Source organism: Gymnodraco acuticeps, unplaced genomic scaffold (genome assembly GCF_902827175.1).
Source record: "Gymnodraco acuticeps unplaced genomic scaffold, fGymAcu1.1, whole genome shotgun sequence".
Classification (NCBI taxonomy): domain Eukaryota; kingdom Metazoa; phylum Chordata; class Actinopteri; order Perciformes; family Bathydraconidae; genus Gymnodraco; species Gymnodraco acuticeps.
Genome location: NW_022990285.1, coordinates 471,741 through 494,171, shown reverse-complemented (window position 1 = coordinate 494,171; position 22,431 = coordinate 471,741). Strand labels below are relative to the sequence as shown.

General features: G+C 42.6%; 1 protein-coding gene across 3 annotated transcripts in view; it reads left to right on the top strand.

Moving 5' to 3' along the window:
* Positions 1 to 22,431, top strand: part of sh3pxd2aa (SH3 and PX domains 2Aa) — a 136,837-nt gene that overhangs the window by 98,544 nt on the left and 15,862 nt on the right. For all 3 annotated transcript variants that reach the window (XM_034221814.1, XM_034221813.1, XM_034221815.1), the window contains 3 exons: positions 5,070 to 5,183; positions 12,311 to 12,394; positions 20,379 to 20,496. In XM_034221814.1, coding sequence (XP_034077705.1) covers positions 5,070 to 5,183; positions 12,311 to 12,394; positions 20,379 to 20,496 — 316 coding nt within the window. The remainder of the gene's footprint in view (positions 1 to 5,069; positions 5,184 to 12,310; positions 12,395 to 20,378; positions 20,497 to 22,431) is intronic.

The window sequence follows — 22,431 nt, the reverse complement described above, 5'->3', positions numbered from 1 at the left end:
ACAGACAGTATGAGAACAATAAAGACCTCATATCGGAGTATAAATCTCTTCTTACTGAAATTAAGATAAATTCCACCACTGTTGACAACAGTAACCCTAATCCTCTATCACCACAGATTTATCTTTCAGTTTTTCCACTGTGTGTCAGGTGGGCTTTGGAGATGAAGAATTTGTGCAGAGCTACTCCTCTCCTCCGTACAGGTGCCTCCAATTCCTCTTTAGCTTTTTAAGTAGTTGCAATGAATCAGCCTATGAAAGCCCTAATGGGTTTCACATGGAGAAAGCTATTCTTACTGCTAGGCAGACCTTTCACACTGCAGGAAAACAGCATACATGAGAACCTTAAGGAAACAAAAGACACACTCCCCACTGAACTAGCCAACAGTTCACAAATGAACAAAGGAAATTCACAGTTCATAATTTATATTGACTGGTCAAGCCAGCTTCTCTAGGCTTTACCCCCCAATAAGAAAATCCTGAGTCCCTAAGTCCTTACACTGTGGCAATATCCAGTATAACACAGGACTTCTTAACCTGGGCTATGTTGTAAGATTTAATTAGCGCAGTGGTGTCAAATACAATTTTACTTGAAACCACAACCTCCAACCAGGCCAATTGGGGTCCCTAATCGCTTCTGACGGATCCAAACTGAAGTAAGCTGACCCACCTGTGCAGCAGTCTACAGCACATTCACAGAAAGCTGAGTGTCTGGAAGCTCAAACAGGGGCTACACTGCATCTACTATGCATCACCCCCATGTGTGTCAGCCCTCAGGTTGAATTCACTCCTGTGTTGACCACTAGACGTGACCCGCTGTGGGAGAGTTCAGGGGAGACAGTATTTTAGTTTGGTTTAGTGTGTGTGTTGCATGAAGGTGTTTTCATGCTGCACATAAGCTGTCAGAGTCCGGGTGGCTCAGGCTTCACGGTGCTTATATGTGTATAGGGAGGGATGAAGTGGCATGCAGGGAGGCAAGCAGGTCCTCTGGTGCCGTCTGTTAAGTGTCCACCCGATAATATTTGAATGCATGTTATTATAGGTGTTGTTATATTCTGGCATACTTGATTCCATCACTACTTTCCTAGGAGGAACATTCAGATCTCTTTAGTGCTACTGTTTTAGCTCCTACATTATTCGTAATATATTCAGATTTCCTGTAAAATAACTATAGATTACCTTTAAATGAAGGGATCAACATAGATGTATCACCAATCATTGCCAATTTCCCAAATAAGTACATTGTGAAACAAAGATGTGTTTCTGTTTATCTGTTTGATTAGATGTTAAGTATATTTCCTCAAAGTTATAGTTATAAATAATATAGAGAAAATCGATAATGGATATAATCAAAGTGATCATTGCCAGCAGCTCTAAATATGTGAAACAGTAGTAATACAGAAGAGGTGCACAGTTATAATAAATTAACAAGCTGAAGTAGACGGAAGTGCATTATTTTCTGATAACCACACTACTCCATCTGGGTTATACTGATAATATTATGGCCTCTAACAGTGATCAAAATGTTGTTAAGGAATTGTTTATTTATAAATGCAAATTATCTCACAATTTCGTTTTTAGTGATTTACATGTTATCCTTGTTAGCATTTATAGCATATGCGGTTATTTAAAAATAATGATCCTTCTTTGTACACATTAACTCTCAGCTTCCCTGGTGCCAGGGTATGTATTTGCTCATAATGCTGTTGCGTATACAGTTGAAACACAACAAACACACATATAATACAGCTCATTGTCAGGCAGGTCTTCCACACTTCATTTAATATGTGTTTATGTGATTGGTGTCCTGCCGGGTAATAAAAAAGGGGCGTGATGGGTTAATCCGCCCAGGCTTCCCCAGCCACATTAGAGAGTGAGCCATGTGGCTGTAAATGTATTGGAGCAGTGATGACCTAATCTTTGGACTCATTTGGAGAAAGAAAGAAAGAATGGTTGCCACTGTTGCTCTACTTTTCTGTCTTTCTCCACCCATTGCTCTTATTCTGTCACTTCTACAGCTCAATTACACATCTATACACAATCTGACCATGAGTGCTTTAGTGGAGCTGCAGCGCCATCCTGAATAAATTATCGTGCAATATTGTTGAACAACTTCCTATGATAAAAAGTTAAATCCTGAGATACACAGGAGTGGGATAATGCTATACATCACAGGATTTATACCCAGGGGTCTGGTGTCTGTGTCGAAACATTATTTTATTTTTTGTCAACCTCCGTAGCTTAAGTTTTGTTACAAATGTACTTACTTTTACCAGCCTTTTACATCACTAAGAAGTGTTGTCGCATTGACTGAACTGTCACCATTTCACAATGTTTTCCACATGCTAATACCTTACCCTTAGCACGTTCTTTGCCAAAAGACTATGCATTATTGGTGGCTTCTACCCAAACTGGCAACACATTACAAGTTGGTACAAGATCATGTTGTTGTGAGAAAACAAGGGCACAGTTGGAAGATTGGTGTTGGAGGTTAGGAAGTGAGGAAGGGCCGATTCATCCCCTACTTTCCTCCCCTGGTCTAATACGGTGTCACGGCTAGTCCAATATCATCGGGAGACGGCCTGTTTTTGTTTTTGAGTTGAATGTCCCCACAATTATTGGATAAACAACCATAGCATTGTTGTGAATATTCATCTTCCCCTTGGGGTAATTGTTTAAACTTGGGTTCGCCCAAATAAGTATTATTATTGTGATTCATGCTGATAGTAGCCTTTCTCTCAATGCCTAAATACAACCTCAAATTGCTATTTTCATCACTGTAGACTTTTTTTACCTTGTTTTGTTTGACTTGGAGACACTTAGCTCAGGGATGCAAGGGAGTTCTAGCTAAAACAACTTTCAAATTGAGGAATAGGAAAAAATGAAGCACCTTCTTCATGCAACAAGAGCCTTTAACTTCTGTTGATCGACTGTATGATGAGCTTGGAGATCTCCAGCATCTTCCTCTTTCCAGGATTGTCTTTGGTGTCTGGTTTCGTAATGATGAGAGCTTTCCAAGTTGGTGAAACGTCCAGCCATCATGAGCTCACATCAGATCTCTCTATCGTGGAACACTCAGATAAAAAAACCCAAAAATGTATTTAATTATATAAATAAAATGTAAATAGAATGAATAAATAAGAATGGTATCTGTGTTGTTGATCTGTAATATTACAGTGTTACGTTGATTTGTTTGTCCTTCTCGGTCCATGCACTACGCATTTCAGTGGTTTTGTGTTAGAAAAGAAAGCAACCAATCAGATCTTTTTTTTCGGTCTCTGGGTAGAATATCCTTCAACCAAGGTATTCTACATCCTTGATCGAATGCCCTGGCCGTTGCACTGAATGAGAGCGTACGTTTGGACTGACAGTTTGATCAACCAATCAGATATTGATTTGTAGCCAATGGGCGTATTCTTTCAGAGTTCCCCTCGGTTCCAGGGTATTCTAGATTCCAGAACACACATGTTATGATATTAGGGTCATGCAGAGTGAGATGAGATCGCTGTCCCTTTAAGAGAGAGAGAGAGGGGTGTGGCTTGTGCATGTGTGTGTGGATGGTAGAGCGACAGTGAGGGAACGTGTGTATGTTTCTGGAAGTGAAACGAGGAAGCAGAAAAACAGAGGTCTGTGATGTATTTTGTGAAACAGAAGAACAGCTAAATAAATGCAACGGCCTCCCAAGAAGAGCTCGCCTTTCTCCAGTCATTTAAGCTAAAGTGGGTTATTGAACCTGAAGCTTGTTGCTTCTGCCCTCCTCGTGCCAGGGGTTGCCGACCCCTGATCTAGATCCTCTGTCTCGAGCCAGTTAACTAGCGGGCCTTCTCTGGAGAATCACAGAACGGACGATCGTCCTTATTATTATGCCGTTTAAACCAATTATTTAAATGTACTTGTTAAATTCGGCATCATGTAGGCTAAGTTGCGCTGACAGGTCCACACACTGCTTCCCCGCAGTGAGGCTCCCCCCGCCCTCCTGCTGATAGTTCACGAGCGTCAAGCTCCTCAACCCCCCCCATGATAATTCTCGGTCGTTGGCACGCTGATAACAAATTGTTTTTTTAAATGGCACTTCATATCAAAAAGGATGCCGACCCCTGATCTAGATGAATGCGACGAAGCAATTCATGCCGTTTGATTGTTTTTAACGTTAAAATGACAAGTGCAACAGGTGAAGATGAAGTTGTTTCAGAATTGTTGTCAGTACCCTTTTCAAGACGACAATTCAATGAAAAGACGGACATTCTAACGGCGGGGGGTGTGTGTGTTTACAGAAGGTCCCGTTGTGATAGATAGTTCACCAGTGGTATTAGATGTACTGTACATGAATATTAGATGCAGGGCCGCCCCTGGCCAACTTGTGGCCCCACGCAAAGTTGTGTGATGAGGCCCTCTGTGTCGCGAGCGTCAACAGGGGGGGGATGGTACTCGCGCCGGAGCCTCGCAGCGGCAAAACTGTGGCGCGCTTACAGTAATTGCGCCGCATAAGCGCATAAAGGTGCGCCGCATTTGCGCTTCGGATGAGGCTCCCTCCGCGAGGCCCCCTCTGCGAGGTGAGGCCCTATCCGCGAGGTAAGGCCCCACACAGTCTGCATAATCTGCGTTCAGGGAGGGGCGGGCCTGATTAGATGTACAGTTTCACCACCCATACACACACTGAATTTGCTATATAAATGCTGGCTCATCTACACTCAGTACATTGTGCTAAACATGAGAGATGAGTAGCAATGAGTTGTAAACATCTAGGAACGATGTTCACAGCCATTCTTCATGCCATGATTAAAGACTGGTGTAGTGATGACTAGTTTGTGTGCCAATCCGGAAGTTTGCATTCATGAGGAGTATTTACCAAATTTGATGTTGTTGTACGAAACATAAAAATCTCTTCAGCTTGTGTTAACCAGAACTCTTATTTCAGGCATTCAAAAAAGACTTTGAAAGACGAGTGAACACGAAGTGTAAAATGCTAACTCATTTCCGGGTTTAAGCACTCATTCCTGCACAATTTTATTGTTAGCAATACTAATATGTTCATCTCTCTTTTTCCCTCTCCCTTTTTTCTCTCTCTCCAGGCTGGTGGTTTGTCAGCACAGCAGAGGAGCAGGGCTGGGTGCCAGCCACATACCTGGACTCCCAAAATGTAACCAGAGACGATTTGGATCTGGGCACTTCCAGGACTGGAGAAGGTTAGCGCAAACACACACGCATTGATAGATTCATAAAACACAGAAAGACTTGTGTCATTCTTGCCCAAATCATCCGCGTGTAACAGGCAATGCGGTTTCTCAATAACGGTTTTTGGTGCGCTTGTTTTCTATGCTTACACGTCACAGAAGTCAGCCCTAGACACAGACTCAAAACACTTCCAGTCACACACTAGGAGCCTTGGAGACCACAGTTGCAGCCCCATGGTGAAACAGTACCAGACTGCAGCCAAAAGGGTTTGCAATATTTTGGCACCACGGATCCCCCGGGAGGCTGCAACTCTTGCAGGAGGCTTGTTTTGTTGTGACCCTAGTGTTCAGTCTCACTGCTGGGATGGAACTTTTCATCACTGTGTCATAAGCCCCTTCCGGCTTTTAGACCAAGGGGGATCCAATTGTCGTAAATTAAGTGCAAATACACAAATGTGCTCACATGCATGCTAAGATATACAGGCAACATTGATTATCCAACACATTTTTTTATCCATCGTTAAGACATGCAAGCCTCCATGCTTCATTGATCGGTGCATATTCTGTAAGACACACACACACACACACACACACACACACACACACACACACACACACACACACACACACACACACACACACACACACACACACACACACACACACACACACACACACACACACACACACTCTGCTAGAAGGATGACAGCTCCTGCACAGCTGCCACACTCACTGTAATTTGTAGTTTTCATTCCTCTCTTGGATCTTTCTCCCCACTCCCACACACACTCACACATACTTATTGGATGTTGTCAGGGCCTGTAACAGTGGAATCTCTTTATGGCGCGTTTCCACTGCAGCGGGTAGCTCGCTTTAAGCGTGCCGAGCCGTGCAGGGCCCGTTTTTGGTTGCGTTTCCACTTGGCCTAGTACCGGCTAGCGGGTCCTAATTCACAGTTTTTCTGGCCCCATAAAATCGTGGTTCTAGGGCCTGGAACAACCAGGCTGAGTCGGGCTGAGTATGCTAAACTAGAGAGAGAATCGCTGGCATGGGGGGCTACAACTACAACAAGATGAACATATTTGACCGTGATTTAATTGTAATACACGTTTCAAAATGATGCCGAAGTAACAACATACTGATACCGGTTAGTAAAAACCATGAATTAATGCTTTGACAAGTCTGCAGACAGACGGCAGGCGAAAAACCCTTTTAAAATGCGTGTTTTCTAAATGGAGCTTGGCTAAGCTAACGTTATATATGCTCCGACCGTCCACACTCACAACAACGGCCAATACAGACATAAATAAACCAGCGACTTTATTCGCCATGACACAGGCAGTCTGTGGTTTGTACTTGTTTAACTTTTGTCTAGTTTCTGAACAGATATGAGGAGCTGTGAGCTCTGAGTGCTAAGAGCTAACGACTGTGTTGTTTTTTGGGCCGCTCATTGAAGATGACGTCACGGCTCCGCCTACACTGCGTTACTATAGTAACTACCCCAGTTCCTAAACTGTAATGGAAACGCAGCATTAAAGTGAGCCGGGCCTAATAAGGCCTAACCAAACCGAGCGAGGCCGAGCGAGGCCTGCAGTGGAAACGCGCCATTACAATCCTGGAGGTGAAACAACATTGAGTGTTGGCTGCCTGAGGACTATGGGCTCAGAACAGTCTCATAATACACACATGCACACAGAAGGATTCACACTTGTGTTTTTCAATGCACACACAAATGTGTTCCGTTTCATATACATGTAAATAAAATCCAAATACAGAGAAAAGTTTTACATGTGTATTTTTGATCCTCACATATTTGTTTTCCGTTTAAATCCCCTGAACCTGCAAACACAAACCGCTTTCTGTGCACGGATCGCTGTGCATTCGTGTGTGGGTTTTTTGAGACTCCCCTGACGGTCAGCCGATTCGTACTTGTAATTTTTTCTATCTATGATGTGAAAAATAGGCTACGTCTGACGTAGCCTATTTTTCACACTTCTATAGTCTTAGTTATGTGAAAGAACAACACAAGAGAAATGTATTAGAAAGATATTAGATATGTATTAAAAATAAAACACAGAATACCCATAAAACAATCAATCAATTAGCTGCAAGTAACACTGTACCTAAACAAAATATCAAAGGGAAATCAAGAGAAAAGTGATCATTTGAAGTGCATTTCAGAACATACACACACACACACACATAAAGATAACACATCAAGTGTTTCACTCTTAGTTAAAATTAAATGATTTATAAAAGTCTAATCAGAAAATAAATGCAGGCTATAAACAATTGAACACATGCCTGCATTGCTACAATCCCAAACCACTACTTGTAATGGCAGCCAGCTCTGGACACTATTGGAGCTGATTGCTTCTCTCTGCAAGTGAAGACACACATATCAAACTAAATCAATAAATGCAACATATCTGACATTTCTGTTGCTCTCACACACACACACACACACACACACACACACACACACACACACACACACACACACACACACACACACACACACACACACACACACACACACACACACACACAGGGGTTAAAGTGGGCCGGAACGATCCAGAACAGCGTTCCGGCACCTTCGATTAATAAGTAAATAAATCTGATTGGCAGTTTCATACATAATAATGTCAAGCGAGTTCACAGGGCTGCCAACTCTCACGCAATTGACATTTTTCACACGCTCTCAGCCACAAGTCCGTTTTCTCAAGCAGTGTAAAACAAATTCATAACTGATAATGTCATGGACACTACTGCACATTGCGCAACAGCAGCACCAGGCAGCAGACCAACTGAATAGCGAGAAATATACACAAATGTATTATATTGTAACTTATTCCCATGCATGTTGCTCAAAGTAATCTCAGTCGTCTCACTTCTGCGTCTCTCCCTCTCCTCTCGCGCCATGCGCACCAGGCAGGAGTGAGAGTGAGAGTGAGTTACCATGGTTACGGGGACGCTCTGTGTCTCTGTCGCTCTGAAACTTCTCGCGATTCCCAATAATACGTTTTTAGTAATATAACTTAATTTTAGAGAGAGAGAGAGAGAGAGAGAGAGAGAGAGAGAGAGAGAGAGAGAGAGAGAGGAGAGAGAGAGAGAGAGAGAGAGAGAGAGAGAGAGAGAGAGAGTAGAGAGAGATAGAGAGAGAGAGAGAGAGAGAGAGATCTCTTACCATTAATGTGAGATATGGGCCCGTCTCTCGCTGCACAACTTCTCCATCCTTGGAGAAGTAGATGAGAGGCATACACGTAGGTCGTTCTCCACTTCCATCCGAGCCCTGTACTTGGTCTTCATGGAGGTCAGCGCTGAGAATGATGACTCGCACAGGTATGTGGTTGGAAAGGGGAGCAACACCCGCATGGCAACAGCAGCGATTTCCGGATACTCCTGTTCAACCGAAGGCCAAAAGTCCACATGCCCCCCTTGGCCGAACCGGATTCTCAGAGTCCCGTCGCATGCCAGGTCCAGCAGCTCCTCCTCTGCTTTTCCACTGAGACCCCGCGCTGATGTATGGGCAACGAAGGGGTCGCACACCCAGTCCCAGGCATTTGTGTCAACGTCAGTGAAATAGTCACCAAGGGAGGCAAGATGCGAACCGATTGTTTTTTTCACAATCTCAGCTGGTATTTGGTTTGTGTCCAAAAACTCTGTGAGTTGGGGGAACATGTCTGTAATGCCATTTTGCACCCGCCTTCTCCAGATCGCTGTTTTGGCACGGAATGCCTTGATTTTGTCGCTTACCTCCAGGATAGAGGCATATCTGCCTTGAACGGACAAACTGAGATCGTTCAATAAGTTGAACACATCTGCGAGGTAGGCGAGCTGTGCGATCCATTCGGGGTCCGAGAAGAGCGCAGTTCGTACACCCGCTGTAGCACTTTTCCACGGGAGAGCCAACGCACCTCTGAATGGAACAGCAGGGTGTCCTGTCCTGCGCCCATCTCCCTGCAGAGGTGGCCGAATAAACGGGACTGCAGTGGCTTACACTTGATGTGGTTGACCACAGATACCACCGTGCTGAGAACGGACTGTAGCTCAGGACTCAATGATTTTGACGCCAGAGCCTGCCTGTGCAGCATGCAGTGGGTAGCTATCATCATTGGATTGCCCTCCTTGGCACGAGCAACCACCCCACTCTTGCGTCCGGTCATGGCAGCTGCCCCATCCATGCAAATCGCAATGCAATTCTCCCAACTCACATTGCCAGTCTCCATGAACATATCTATAACATTGAAAATCTCCTCACCTGTTGCTCTCCCCGTCAACTCTTGACAAAATAAAAAATCTTCCTGAATCCTTCCTTCCCACGGGTAGCGAACCAGCGCGATGAGCTGCGCAGAGCCGGACACATCAGTGGACTCATCCAATTGAACCGCGAATTTAGACCCTCTCAGTCTTTCCAGCAGTTGTGATTTGATATCAGCAGACATGTCCTCAATTCGTCGTCTGATGGTGTCATTTCACAGAGGTACACTTCTCAATTTGGCAGCCGCATCTTTCCCCACCATCACCTCACACAGATCCACCGCAGCAGGGAGCAGCAGTTCCTCCGCTATTGTGTGGGGCTTTCGCGCCTTAGCAATCCTCTGCGCTACCAGGTAGGAGGCCCGCTGCGCTTTAGCAGAAACAGACGTAACATTAACCATCCGTTGTTGTTGCTGGCGGTAGTCCTCGCCCTTCCTCTCAAAAAAAGCCTGGTCTTTTTTTACATAATCTGGATGCTTGGTCTCGAGGTGCCTCTTCAATTTGGCAGGCTTCATCGCCTCATTGGCAAGACACCGCAGACGCGCTTGATTTTTAAATGTATAGAAAAATGGTATGATAATTTAAATTAATGAATCTGAACACTTTTCACGGACCCCCTGGCAGAGCGCCACGGACCCCCGGGGGGTCGCGGACCCCACTTTGAGAACCACTGTACTACACAACTTATATTTGTGGAAACAGCAGTTGCCCAATTGCATTCTGGGTAATGCCAGGTATTCATTTTTTACTTTTTAATCGGTGGACTACTATTTGTATATCTGGGATCTTAAAACAGTGTTAAAGCAATAATTATTACAATAAATTACTATTTTTTATCAACTGCTCCCCTGTGTTTCCTTAAATTACTAAATCTAAAAAAGATATTGTTTAATCCCCATGCTGAACAAAAACAAAAAAACTGCAATACAAATAAAGGTTAATTTAAGTCTCATGTTCCATTTGCATGCTCACTACTTCACAAACGTGCACTTTCACTAGAACCTGATCATTTAAAACACTTCTCTGGAAGAGTCGTGCGCAGGCATGAGTATGTCATAATAAAATCTTAGTAAAACTAAATGTGGATAATAATCCCTTGATGGACAAAAAAACTGTGTGTGCTCATCTAAATTGCGCCACATCAAAGCTATGTACTTGGTGTGGGCAATCTGCTTATTAGTGTTGGGAAACTTGGCATATTCTACCATATAACACCCAGGTTATTATAAAGAAGAATCATCCTTTAAGCCTGTGGATACACACTCTCATTTGTTTTTTATACTGTCTCTGCTAACCAATGCACCATTTATTCAGGGAGTGCCTGAGCTCACAACCACACACACCTCCACCCCCATCCTCCGTCAGTGGCCCCCATTTTCCCATTAGAGCCTGGTGTCTTTGTGTTTGCACACATCGTCACTTCTTATTTCTGATCTCCCCTTCCCGCTTCCTATCGTCCCTTACATCTCATTATCTCTGCATGGTCTGTAACCTAATTCCACTGACAGCTCGGCTCGCTAGAGAGGAACCGACAGGCGAGCCGGCCCCGCTGGAATTACCTCAAAATAACATTTCCCTTTGTGCCTTCCCTTTAGCTGATATTTCAATTAGGAGGTCAGCGGGAGTAGGGTGGTGCTCAGCGGGATGGGTGGAAGGCAGACAGGAATCAAGAGGAGAGAGGACATTACAAGTAGCATAGGCACACAAAGGAAGACAGGACAGCTGTGGAGCAGGAGGAAAGATGGCGAGACATGAGGGGTAAGAGAGGACAGGAAATGGAGAAGGAATCAGAGTACCAAGACAGATGGAAGACAAGTGCTGTAATCCATTTAATGCGTTTGCTCTTCATGTGGCCTCATACAAGATAGGAAAATGACTCATCATGTTATTACTGAGACTCTGAAGTAATAAGGAGTGAAAGAAGTCACAAGTTCATCACACTGCAGCGGAAACTATGTGCAGACCTTATCAATGTATATCACTACCATCTTTGTCTTACTTCCTAGTGGAATCAATTCAAGTCAGAGATGGCTTTATGAGATGTAGGTTGACAGTGAACACAGACATTGATCCTTTCTTAACATCATGCTTAATCTTAATCAGGTGCTAAAAAGGATTTCCCTATTTATGGATGTGTGGTGTTTTGGAGTCAAGTAACCAGAACAATCGTGCTGCTTTTCTCTGTTTTGCTGTCGAGATCATTATAAATCAAACTTAAAGCAATTCATTTGTAGATGCAGAGTTGGACTCTGGGGAATTGTAAACATGATTTTACCCCATTTAAACATTTCATTGTCTGAAAAGAATGATGTTATTGAGGGAGCAGAGTACCAGAAAACAGAAAGTATTTACTTGTGTGTGATTTGTAAGTACGGATGCACCAATCCAATCCGATGTTAGCATTTGCAGACCATTTACAATCATAAAACAAATATTTAACAGGAAAGGCCTGCATTTCTAAAATTGATATGCAAAACATACTAAACATGCACAGTACACATCCATCTATAAGTAACATTAAAGTATAACTCGCATTGGCTAGCCTGATCCATCTATAATAACTTAGGAAGAGTAAGCCCTCGAAATGAATCCTGCATTTTTGAGTTTTGACTGGTATATCTAGAGTAGATTGCCTGTAAACAATTGCATCATCCACCAGCAGCTAACTTTACTTTTAACATATCCTTAGCTAAAACACTTACAAACCCAGCTTACCATTCCACGTGATGATTTGTTGACTCCATTTATGTGCCATTGTCCCTCAGAAACTATTGTTATGATGCTAACAACTGCTTTTTCTTTTGATAATCTTTGCTTCTCACACTAACTCCACTTTTGTTTCCTTGTTTTCCTTTTGGTTGCACCTTAATCATCATCAGTTACAAAGAGACGCAAGGCACATCTGAAGAGGCTGGACCGCCGCTGGACCCTGGGGGGGATAGTCAACCGGCAGCAGAGCAGAGGTGAAGGCGGAAACAGACACACACTCACACACACATTAAACAGTGACAGTGGACTCATACACATTCAACAATATGAGAAATCCACAAACCAACAGACATGCCCATAAAAGACCCTGAGTCCCTCATCCATATGAACATACACACATATAGTGTTTGTCTTTAGTGTGTGTATTCAAGCGTCATTACCAAACCAAACTGAAGCTACTGTTAGCTAATTCTCTTTATCACAAAAATGCAGCGTGCAATGTTAAAGGTGGGGTAGGTAATGTTGGAGAAACCAGCTCGAGTGCGCTAGAATTTGAAAATACACAGCCGGAAGAAATCTGCCACTTCCTTACAGAGCCCTTCCTCCAACACACACGAACGCGCACATGACCAATGAGGGCACGAGATAAGTTTGTGCACAGATGGAAGGCTGACAGGCAGGTAGGCCATCCAGTTACTTTAGCCGGGCCGGCTCAGATGATTGGTCGTGCTTTTTACAGCGCTACGGCTTCCACAGATTAATTTTTTTTTATGGATTTGTTGTCAAAGCACTGAAGATATTCATTGCTATCAGGATGTTAAGAGCATTCCATGGAATATAACAACAAAGTGTATCTCGAGTATCTCTGAATTGATTTACTAGATGTGTGCACATTGTTAGTAGCACATCAGGTGTGGGATTCATTTTCAGTTTTTAAGCCATGACAAAATAGTGATGGACGAAATGGCAAAAAACCTTACATCCTTCCCAATGTGGTCATTTTTTTTTCTGTGGCAATGTGTAGGTGAGTAGAACAGGACCCAAACAGAGTACAAAAAAGGAGGCAGGTATACATAATTAAAGGCGAGCTGTATTGAAATTAAACCTGGAAAAACACAAAACTAAGCAAGGAGGTTTATTAATACAACAGCACAAAAAAAAAATTAGGGACAGCCCAGATTGGCACAAGAAAAACGGGGAAGCAAATCCACAAGGAACACTAGGGATAATGCAAGGAATACACATGCAAAACATTGAGGGGCAGAACCCCACCAGAGGAAACATCTAGGGGAACTACTAACTGACAGAGAACACTGGGACAAACCGGCATGCACACACAGATGGAGAGGGCAGGCAAAAACACAAGCAGCGTGAGAACACACAGGTGGATAGATCAGGGCGGGGCAAACAATCAAGGCGGTAACAAAACAGACTGGGGCCCAATCCCAAACCACTCCCTCGACCCTACCCCACACTCGCAGCTCAACGAGGCTCCCTCCTGTCAGATGGAGGGAGTAAATACAGCAGCAAGCTTTGGGACGGCCTCCCCTCTCTCCGGCAGAAACAGGAAATGCCGTAACTGTATGTAACAACGGTTTCAAATCAGCATCTCTTAGACAACAAGTTTAAATGAATAACTCAAATAAAACTCCAAACATCTTTCATTGTGTTTCAAAGCTCTTTTAGTTTTAAACCTGATGTTTATAAGCTTCTTAGTTTTTGCAACGGTCTGTAAATATACACAACTTTTATAATAAAATGCACACATTTACCTTTTTCTAGACTAAACACAGGTATGATCCTAAGTTAAAAACATATGAGGTTATCATGAGGTTGTTAACATCGCAGTTTATCAGTGGATGTTTGCTGGAACTACTTGTAAACAGCGTGTTTCCTGACGGACACATACAGCGTGACTCCGGTCAGGTAGAGACCGGTCTCAAGTCAGCACCGCTGCAGACTCGCTGTTTGAGGGCTTGATAGCCCACTCCTCCTCCACACCTCTCCACACTCGTTGCTTTGGAACAGCCCTCAATATGGCGGACCCTCCGCGTGAACGCGCAAACGGAGGGGTAGGGTGTAGGGGGTAGGGGGTAGGGGGTAGGGGGTAGGGTGTAGGGGGTAGGGTGTAGGGGGCGGTTTGGGAATGGGCCTGGAAGTGAAACCAGGCTAGACACAACAAGAGAGACATTTTCGAAATAAAAAAGGAAACACAAAAAACAAAGATCATGCCAACATCTTGATATAGCATGTTTCAATGATAGTTTATGTGAAATAAAAATAAATCACAACTTCTGTCCATAATAAACAGTTTAAAGTAGAATAAAGAGCACACATTTGAATAGAGCTAGCCGATATTTGAATAGAAATGTAATAAGAAAATATATACGCTGGACGATTTAATATCATTTTTACAGCCCTACAGCAAATATCAAAATGTTGCGTTTTTTGAAGCATCACTGATTGTTGAAAATGCCTTTTGCTACTGAAGCAGTTGTTAATGATCTGCGGTGAAAAACAGCAACCATTAGGGGTCCTTAGCAAACATTCAGAAGTGTTCACAAACAATTATTTCAGCCTGCCCTGATGTGTCGTGCACTATGAAAGAATAACCTTGGAGAGAGAGACATGTACACAACAACCACACACAACCAAATGCATGATCTCCCTCCAGGCTAACCCCTGGCGGTGACTGAAACTCTCTCACCCCTACACATCTTCCCCACAAACATTCAGTACACAGCTGAGCCCCTCCCATGGCCCCTCTCCTTAGCACTTTCACATATGTTGCGGCCACATGGTAAACAACCTCATTTACATGGTCACTAGCAAGCCAACAGCAACTGAGAAATCTAGCGGGAGCTGCATGTTGGGTGGCCATGAGTCAGCTCTGACACACTAAAATCTCACTCCATCAAACTTGGAGCTGTCCTCAGCTCACACAGAGCAGCACAAATAATTGGACTGCACTAAACACATTTGGATAAGTAAAGCTATTGGGCTCCCACAACACAAACGCAACAACCCTGACAGCCACTGAGCCATGTGAACATAAATGATTGTATAACAGAGTTGCTGCTAATTAAAGCAAGCTCCCTTAGGTTTAAAATGCTGTTAATGACTTTTTATTACACATAAAAGTGTTCTGGCATCCTCTTTTGGCAAGTAATCTGTGGTGTGGTGGAGTCATTATTGCTTTAATGCTGAAAGTGAGTCTATGTCTGAAAAATCACCTCTCCTGGGGGGGGGGGGGGGGGGGGGCGAGTCGGCGCTTTCTAGTTTAAACTTTTCTCAGTCCCACAGTTAGACACTTGTCTGGCTCCAGGCTTAGTCAGAGCTTCAAACAGACACGGTTTAGGTCTAATGTGTTCATGCGTCAACTCTAGCAACTGTACAGGAGAGAAATTCATTGGTGTAAAAACAACTCGTCTCATTCTAAAAACGCACACTGACATACAGCAGTATTCATACGGTCCAAAGCCTCAGTCAGTTGACGCAGGGTAAGTTACACGCATGGTCACTAACCTATGTAATCCAAGAGGTGGGAGAAGTACTCATATCTTGTACTTAAATCAAAGTAGAAGTACCAGAATGGAGAAATACTCTGTTAACAGTAAAAGTCCTGCATCCAAAAATTGTACTCAAGTAAAAGTATACAAGTATTAGCATCAAAATATACTTAAATTACCAAAAGTAAAAGTGTAGATTGGTCCATTTCAGAATAATATATATGATATGTTTTATAATGATTGATCATGAAAGTGTTCTCAAAGCTGGTAAAGGTGCAGCTAGTCTGAATGACTTTGTATACTGCAGGGTAGCTGGTGGATTTACTCCAGGTGGAACTAAAGTCTGATTCAACACTTGGTTATATTTCATATCATTCATCCACATCTGTAAATTAACTAAAGGTGTTAAAAAATGTAGTTGAGTAAAAGTACAATATGTACCTCTGATTTGTCGTGGAGTAGAAGTACAAAGTATCAAAACATTGAATTACTCTAAAGTACAAGTACCTCAAAATTGTACTTAGGTACAGTACTTGAGTAAATGTGCTTAGTTACTTATCACCACTGTGTAATCCTGATTGGTTTTGTGGAGACTAATAGCAGTACATCCACTACACAGCTGATTCAGGAACCTAAACAGGCAGCATTTACAGTATATCGTCATGGATACACTGGAATAAAGCATGTGTCTCAGGATAGGGAACAGTGTTAGGCAGGTCTTCAGGAATGTCTCCTAACTAGACATGTCTCCCCACACAGAACATTAAAGTTTGGCCCCAACGAGCCGGTAGAAAGTGTGAAAGTGGGACAGCCGCCCAATCGGCACACTGGTTTTAATCACGCAGACCTCAACCTCTGGAGAGCGAGGATGAGTCACCCGGCTAATTGTCGCCACCAGAGAATGAGGACATGAAAGTCGTTGGAGACCATGTTCTTGAATTCCAACACTTAATTTGTTAGTCACGTACCATTCATTTTGTGGGGTTCTAGGTAGTAGACACGCCCAAGAATTCCAGCGCCCATAAAAGCTTCAGGCTTAGTGAGCATTTGAAGACCTTCATTACTACATTTTATAATCATAATGTCCTGGGCCCCATCTATTGAATGTCAACCGTGCAGACCCCTCAGGCCTCCACAGGGCACAGCTAACTTGCAATGTTTACTGATCCCTGTTAGCATGACTTGACATATCCTAGGTGTGATGTATTTACTAGTTCCATCAAATGTCTTAAGTTGAGTTGAGTTTGTTGGGTTGTTCAGTATTGGCAAACGGTCAAAATAATATAACGCTTGGTTGTTTAGAGAACTGTACACCACAAGTACCAACGTGCTGGGGTTTAGACCAGTTTGTTAGCCTAAGCTTAACGTAGATAAATAATTGAAAACACTATTATGTGACTGTTATGATTTATTGGTTAAAATAAATATGTCATGATGATAAAGGCACACATAGGGTTAGGGAGGACTTTATAGAACTTGAGGAGTTCAACACTTTTTTTTTACTTTAGTATTTATTGAGTTCTGTTTGTACATTCAACAAAACACATTTTACAATATGTTAACTTATGGTTTCTCTTAGCTTAGAACAAAGGTAGAGAACTAAAGTACAAGAACATAAACAAAAGTTATATAAAATAAAATAAACATCAAACTAAAATGTAACAGCCATGGTTACAAGTTGCTATCATCAGGGGTCGCACACATACATACATACTGTATATTGTATAGTCTCTTAAAAAGCATATATTAGTTTGTCTTAGACATTTTCCTCTGTGTCATAAATGATCAATTTTGTTCCATTTACTATCAAATATTTGCTCTCACTCTAAGTTGGTACGTCATTGTTTCTATTATATAGACTTCTCTCATAATATCCATCCACTGCTCTGTAGAAGGTGGCTCAGCCTTACACCAGTGTGTTGTTATTGCTTTTTTGCTTGGTAATAACATGGATATCAATCACACAATCATTTATATTTCCAAAGTATAAAATGCTGCAATAACCCAGAATGTCTCCCTTAGTAGAATGCACATTTTCCTAAAGAGGAACTTAGAGTATGACATTCCCTGACAATGTGTGTGTGATTTGCATCTCTATTCCCACACAAGCGCACACATGTTTGTTGTGAACCAGTTAGTTTACTCTTTATTTTAGGAGTTATGAAGTATCTTGTGAGGTTTTTACATCCAAACTCATGAGATGTGTTGTGATTGGCCCATGTTGACTCATTCCTCCGTTGTAATTTCAATGCTCTGTTCCATTTTCTCTTGATACAGTCGAGGTATCTCTACAGATTTTCAAACGTTTTGAATCAGCACCACTCTTTACTTTCTGACCAGTTTGTGGTTTCACTGTGAGTCAATTAGTCCAAGATGAAACTCCTCTATGTGCAGGTAGACCAGTGGTTTGTGTTAGGGTTGAATGGCTCGGCACAATAAATGGCCGGGTTTGCTATTGAGTATAAGACAAAAACTAAAAAGACTCAGCACCCATTCCAAACTTCAATCTTTGCACCTTCCTCTTGTTCTTATCCATCCCACAATCTTCTCATCCCCGTTCCTCCCTCTTGTGCTTTGTGAATGGAGACACTACTGTGCCTGCCTGATAATGCATTGCTGAGCTAGCGATAAGAAACGTTTGAGTGAGGTTGTACAGCTCGGCGCAGACACAGTTTGATTTAGGAGCACTGGCAAAGGACAAAAAACAAAGAGCCATCGTGCAGGATTGATGTCCCCGCAGGATGTCATTTGCTAATGGAGGAGAGCAGTCGTATACTCCGTGGCCCGTTTGCTGACACAGACTTCTTTGCCTTTCACGTTACACTTCATAAAGAAGACAGGGGCGTGATCCCGAGATCTTGAAAATAAAATAAGGGCGCGCTCGCGAATCAAATGAAATGACAGCACATCTCTCTCTGGCTTCTCTGTAGTCTGACTCAAAGCCAGGTCAGGGGGTCTTGACCTCTCTGGGGGTGTTGATTGGCTACTGACGGCGGAGTGACCTCATTGGTGGGGTTCTGTTCTCCGAGGTTCAATACAACCGCCTCCCTCCACAGAGTGCTATCACTTACAGCAGGTCCCTAATCTGATTTATAGAATCCCACTGACCGCTCTCTCAACTCACTGTTCTGTCCCTGAAGTGTGACACTGGAGCCAACACACACACACACACACACACACACACACACACACACAACACACACACACACACACACACACACAACACACACACACACACACACACACACACACACACACACACACACACACACACACACACACACACACACACACACACACACACACACACACACACACACACACACACACACACACACACACACTGATGGATACTTAGGCACGCTTATGCATACACACTGATGAGATTAATAGATGCGATTAATTCAATCTTTCATCTTTCATTCCACTCCTTTAAGGTATTAAAAGTGACTCAATATTGATATCGCGATTATTAATGATTATTCATTGACTTTGAAAACATCCGTTTATTGAACTTTTAAAAAATAAATAATAATAATTTGAACAGTATGTTTTAGTTGATTACCCTGAACTTTAAGTATAATTCAACTGAAAAACCAATACAAAAATATCAACAAATATTTTGGAGCACACTTCCACAACCTACTAAACATATATAAATATGATAACTAATGTCACTCACAACCTGTCATGTTTAATCTGCTACACACAGTACTCTTATTTTGGTAACCCCTTATCTGGAAACTGGAAGTAGCGAGCTAAGAGGCTATACTTGCATGGAGGACCGGAGAATAGAGACACGGCAACTAAAGCTTCCCTTGTAACGTGTTTATATGGATTTATTAAACAGACTGCAAGTCAACACAACCTGGCCGAGAGGGCTTTTAGGGAGGGGTGACTGCGCACGCGCGAGCAGGATGTATAACGCAAGACAAATTGAGAGCATCATTGCGAAAGGGAATGCAGCAAAATAAACGTTTTATTTCGATGACAGTGCTTTCGTAATCGTTGCAAGCCAAAATCGTAATTGAGATTAAAATACGATTAATTGCACAGCCCTACCCTCAACCTTCCTATTGGTGAACAATCACTTTTCTTACAGCCATGGAAAAGACAAAATCCAGTCAAAAGGTTGGGACTTTGCAGGCACAGACACCACTTTAGGGTGGGTCCTAACTGAGGATTGAGAAGTGTTTTGTATAAGTCTATACATTGTTTTTAACATTGTTTTTCTTCCTCTTCATACCATACCAATTCATCACCCACTGAAATAAACCATCCTGTTGCCCACTGAACATGTCAACCACTGCTCAGAAAGCTGGTTCCTTTGCCAATCTTGGTGTCCCCCTCTGCTCCTATCTTTTGCCTAGGTGTCTATAAATCCCCACTAAACCCATTGTAGAACTTCCTTCCCTACAGGGTCCTGTGAAGCCTATCAAAGCGTGAGATGAATCTCCCTTTAGAGCAAGATGGACACTAAATCAGGGTCCAACTAGCTTGAGTTGTTGTAAATAACAGGGGGTGGTTCAAACCAAGCTGGGTTGTGTTTGTGTTGGGAAAAGTCTATTTAATTAGGTCACACTCACTATTCACCCCCCCCCCCCCCCCCCCTCATAAGGCCCTCTGGTCAGATGTAAACTAAACGGTGGTCCAACCCCTCAATGTTTAATGATAACAGTTCACTCACTCGGCTACTCTTTGTCTTTCTTTCGCCCCTCGTGCCATCCAGAGGAGAAATATTTGACGATACAGCCACACGCCAGTCAAGGGAAGGATGAAGTCAGCTTTGAGAAAGGGGTCACCGTGGAAGTCATCCAGAAGAACTTGGAGGGCTGGTGGTACATCAGGTGAGTAAACGCTAAATAGTCAAAGCATGGGTGTATGAAGGGGACTGGATTCTGGATAGGACAGTTGCTCAGTGACACCAAAATGGATGGACTGCTGAGATTAAAATACCTGGATCTTCTGCATCCATGGGGCCCATAGAGCAAGTGAATTAGCCTTCTTCTCTGTCGATTCAAATGAACAAAGAACTAACATTTTTACAAATTGATTCAGGGAGCAGATCTATTATTCTGGGGGCTTAAGTAAAAGGTGCTCAGCTCATCAACGCATAGCAGCTAAAGGAGACTAATGGAATCTGTCAAAAGTGTTTTTATGTTTTTGAAGAGGCCCTAATATTCTTTGTGGGTTTTCCCTTTCCTGTAGTGTTTGTAAGTTCCCTCCAGAGGGAGTTTCTCTCCCACACACTCCCCCCTGACTGAAACGCCTCCATTGGACTCCTTGGTTTACTTCAGGAAAATAGTGACTTCAATTTGTAACATTGCGCTTCTATTGGCTAGCGCTCCAACACATTGTACTTGATAGGCTAAGGTGCGTGACTTCTCCAAAACATCTCTAAGTGCTTGACCAATCACAACAGACTCAGCCCCCACAGGCAGTATGAGAAATAAAGCACTTTTTGAATATTTAAACTTTTTAAATCAAATTTCTAAGTAAGCAAGTCATTTGAGAATAGTGGCTTGGTTGATAGTCCTCTTTGCTTAGTGCTGTGAGGAACGCTGCTGTTTCCTGCAGCTTGTATTTGCATAAAGACATTGAGATCCACACATGGCGCTCTCCACAGGTCAATTGCATGTCCCTTGTTGGGTTACTAATGTGTATATGTGTGTGTCTCTGCCAGTTTGTGCATATGTGTGTTGTTTCCTGCCAGTTGTTTGTTTCCTCATACCCCGGGGGCTAAAGAGAGTGGCGCTCCACTGCACAGCTGATTACTATCACATGCTGCCTCGTGGCATGTGGCATACACATGCGGTGTGCATACACACACAAACATACACACAGACAGAGCCAATGTTAAATATGCTAATGTGTGCTAGCATGATGTTTGTGGCTAATATGTGAAACAGCATTTTGTGTTTAAATGGAGGATCGAAAAATACAGGGTGCTGTACAGATTTAAAACACTTCGAATGCATTTGATATTTAGCTTTATACATAAAATGTACTTTGGCCTTCATTGCAATGCACAACAAGTCGTTCCAGATCAACAGGAAATAATACTATTTGGATGTTTTTGCTTAGAGAACTTTAAGCATGGGGCTTTCTCTGCTATGGTGACTCCTTGTGGTCACAGTAAGAGTGGGGAACAGGGGAGCTCGAATGATCACATCTCTTCTAAACAGAGAATGACCCACCTAAAGGCAAATGAGTCAGAGTTGCATTTGGAAACATTACTTATTGTTTCACAAAGCACTCTAAAATGACTCATTTAGCTTTGCAATGATTGTTGCAATGTGGGGAAGCTGATACTCTTCTGCATATATTATTGAGGCTGTTTACTTCAACAGTGTTCTGTTTTCAATACACAGGATTTGTTTTGGTTTATTTGTATTACACTCTGAAATACCAGTTAATATGGAAATGTAGTTGATTATTCATTCTAGGTATGATTTGCAGTCAAGATATTATTGGTGCTTATTTAAAAGTGGTGATCTAGTCAGTAAGTAAATGTTGCTTTGAACCTGAAGGCCGTTTAAAAAAAAAACAGTGGTCAAAAACAAGAAGCAGAAGCTACTAGATGTATTTTGTGACTTGTATTCGTCACGCTGTAAACAAATCTGATTCCCTAATCCATGTAAGGCCTTTGTACAGAGCTTTTAAACTCAATGCCCCCATAACATGATGATGTTTACTATATGTGTATCATTTTTTTAAAGAGGCCCGATTAAGCTTATGGGGGTTTTCCCTCTCCTGTAGTGTGTTATAAAGGTTTGTGTGCA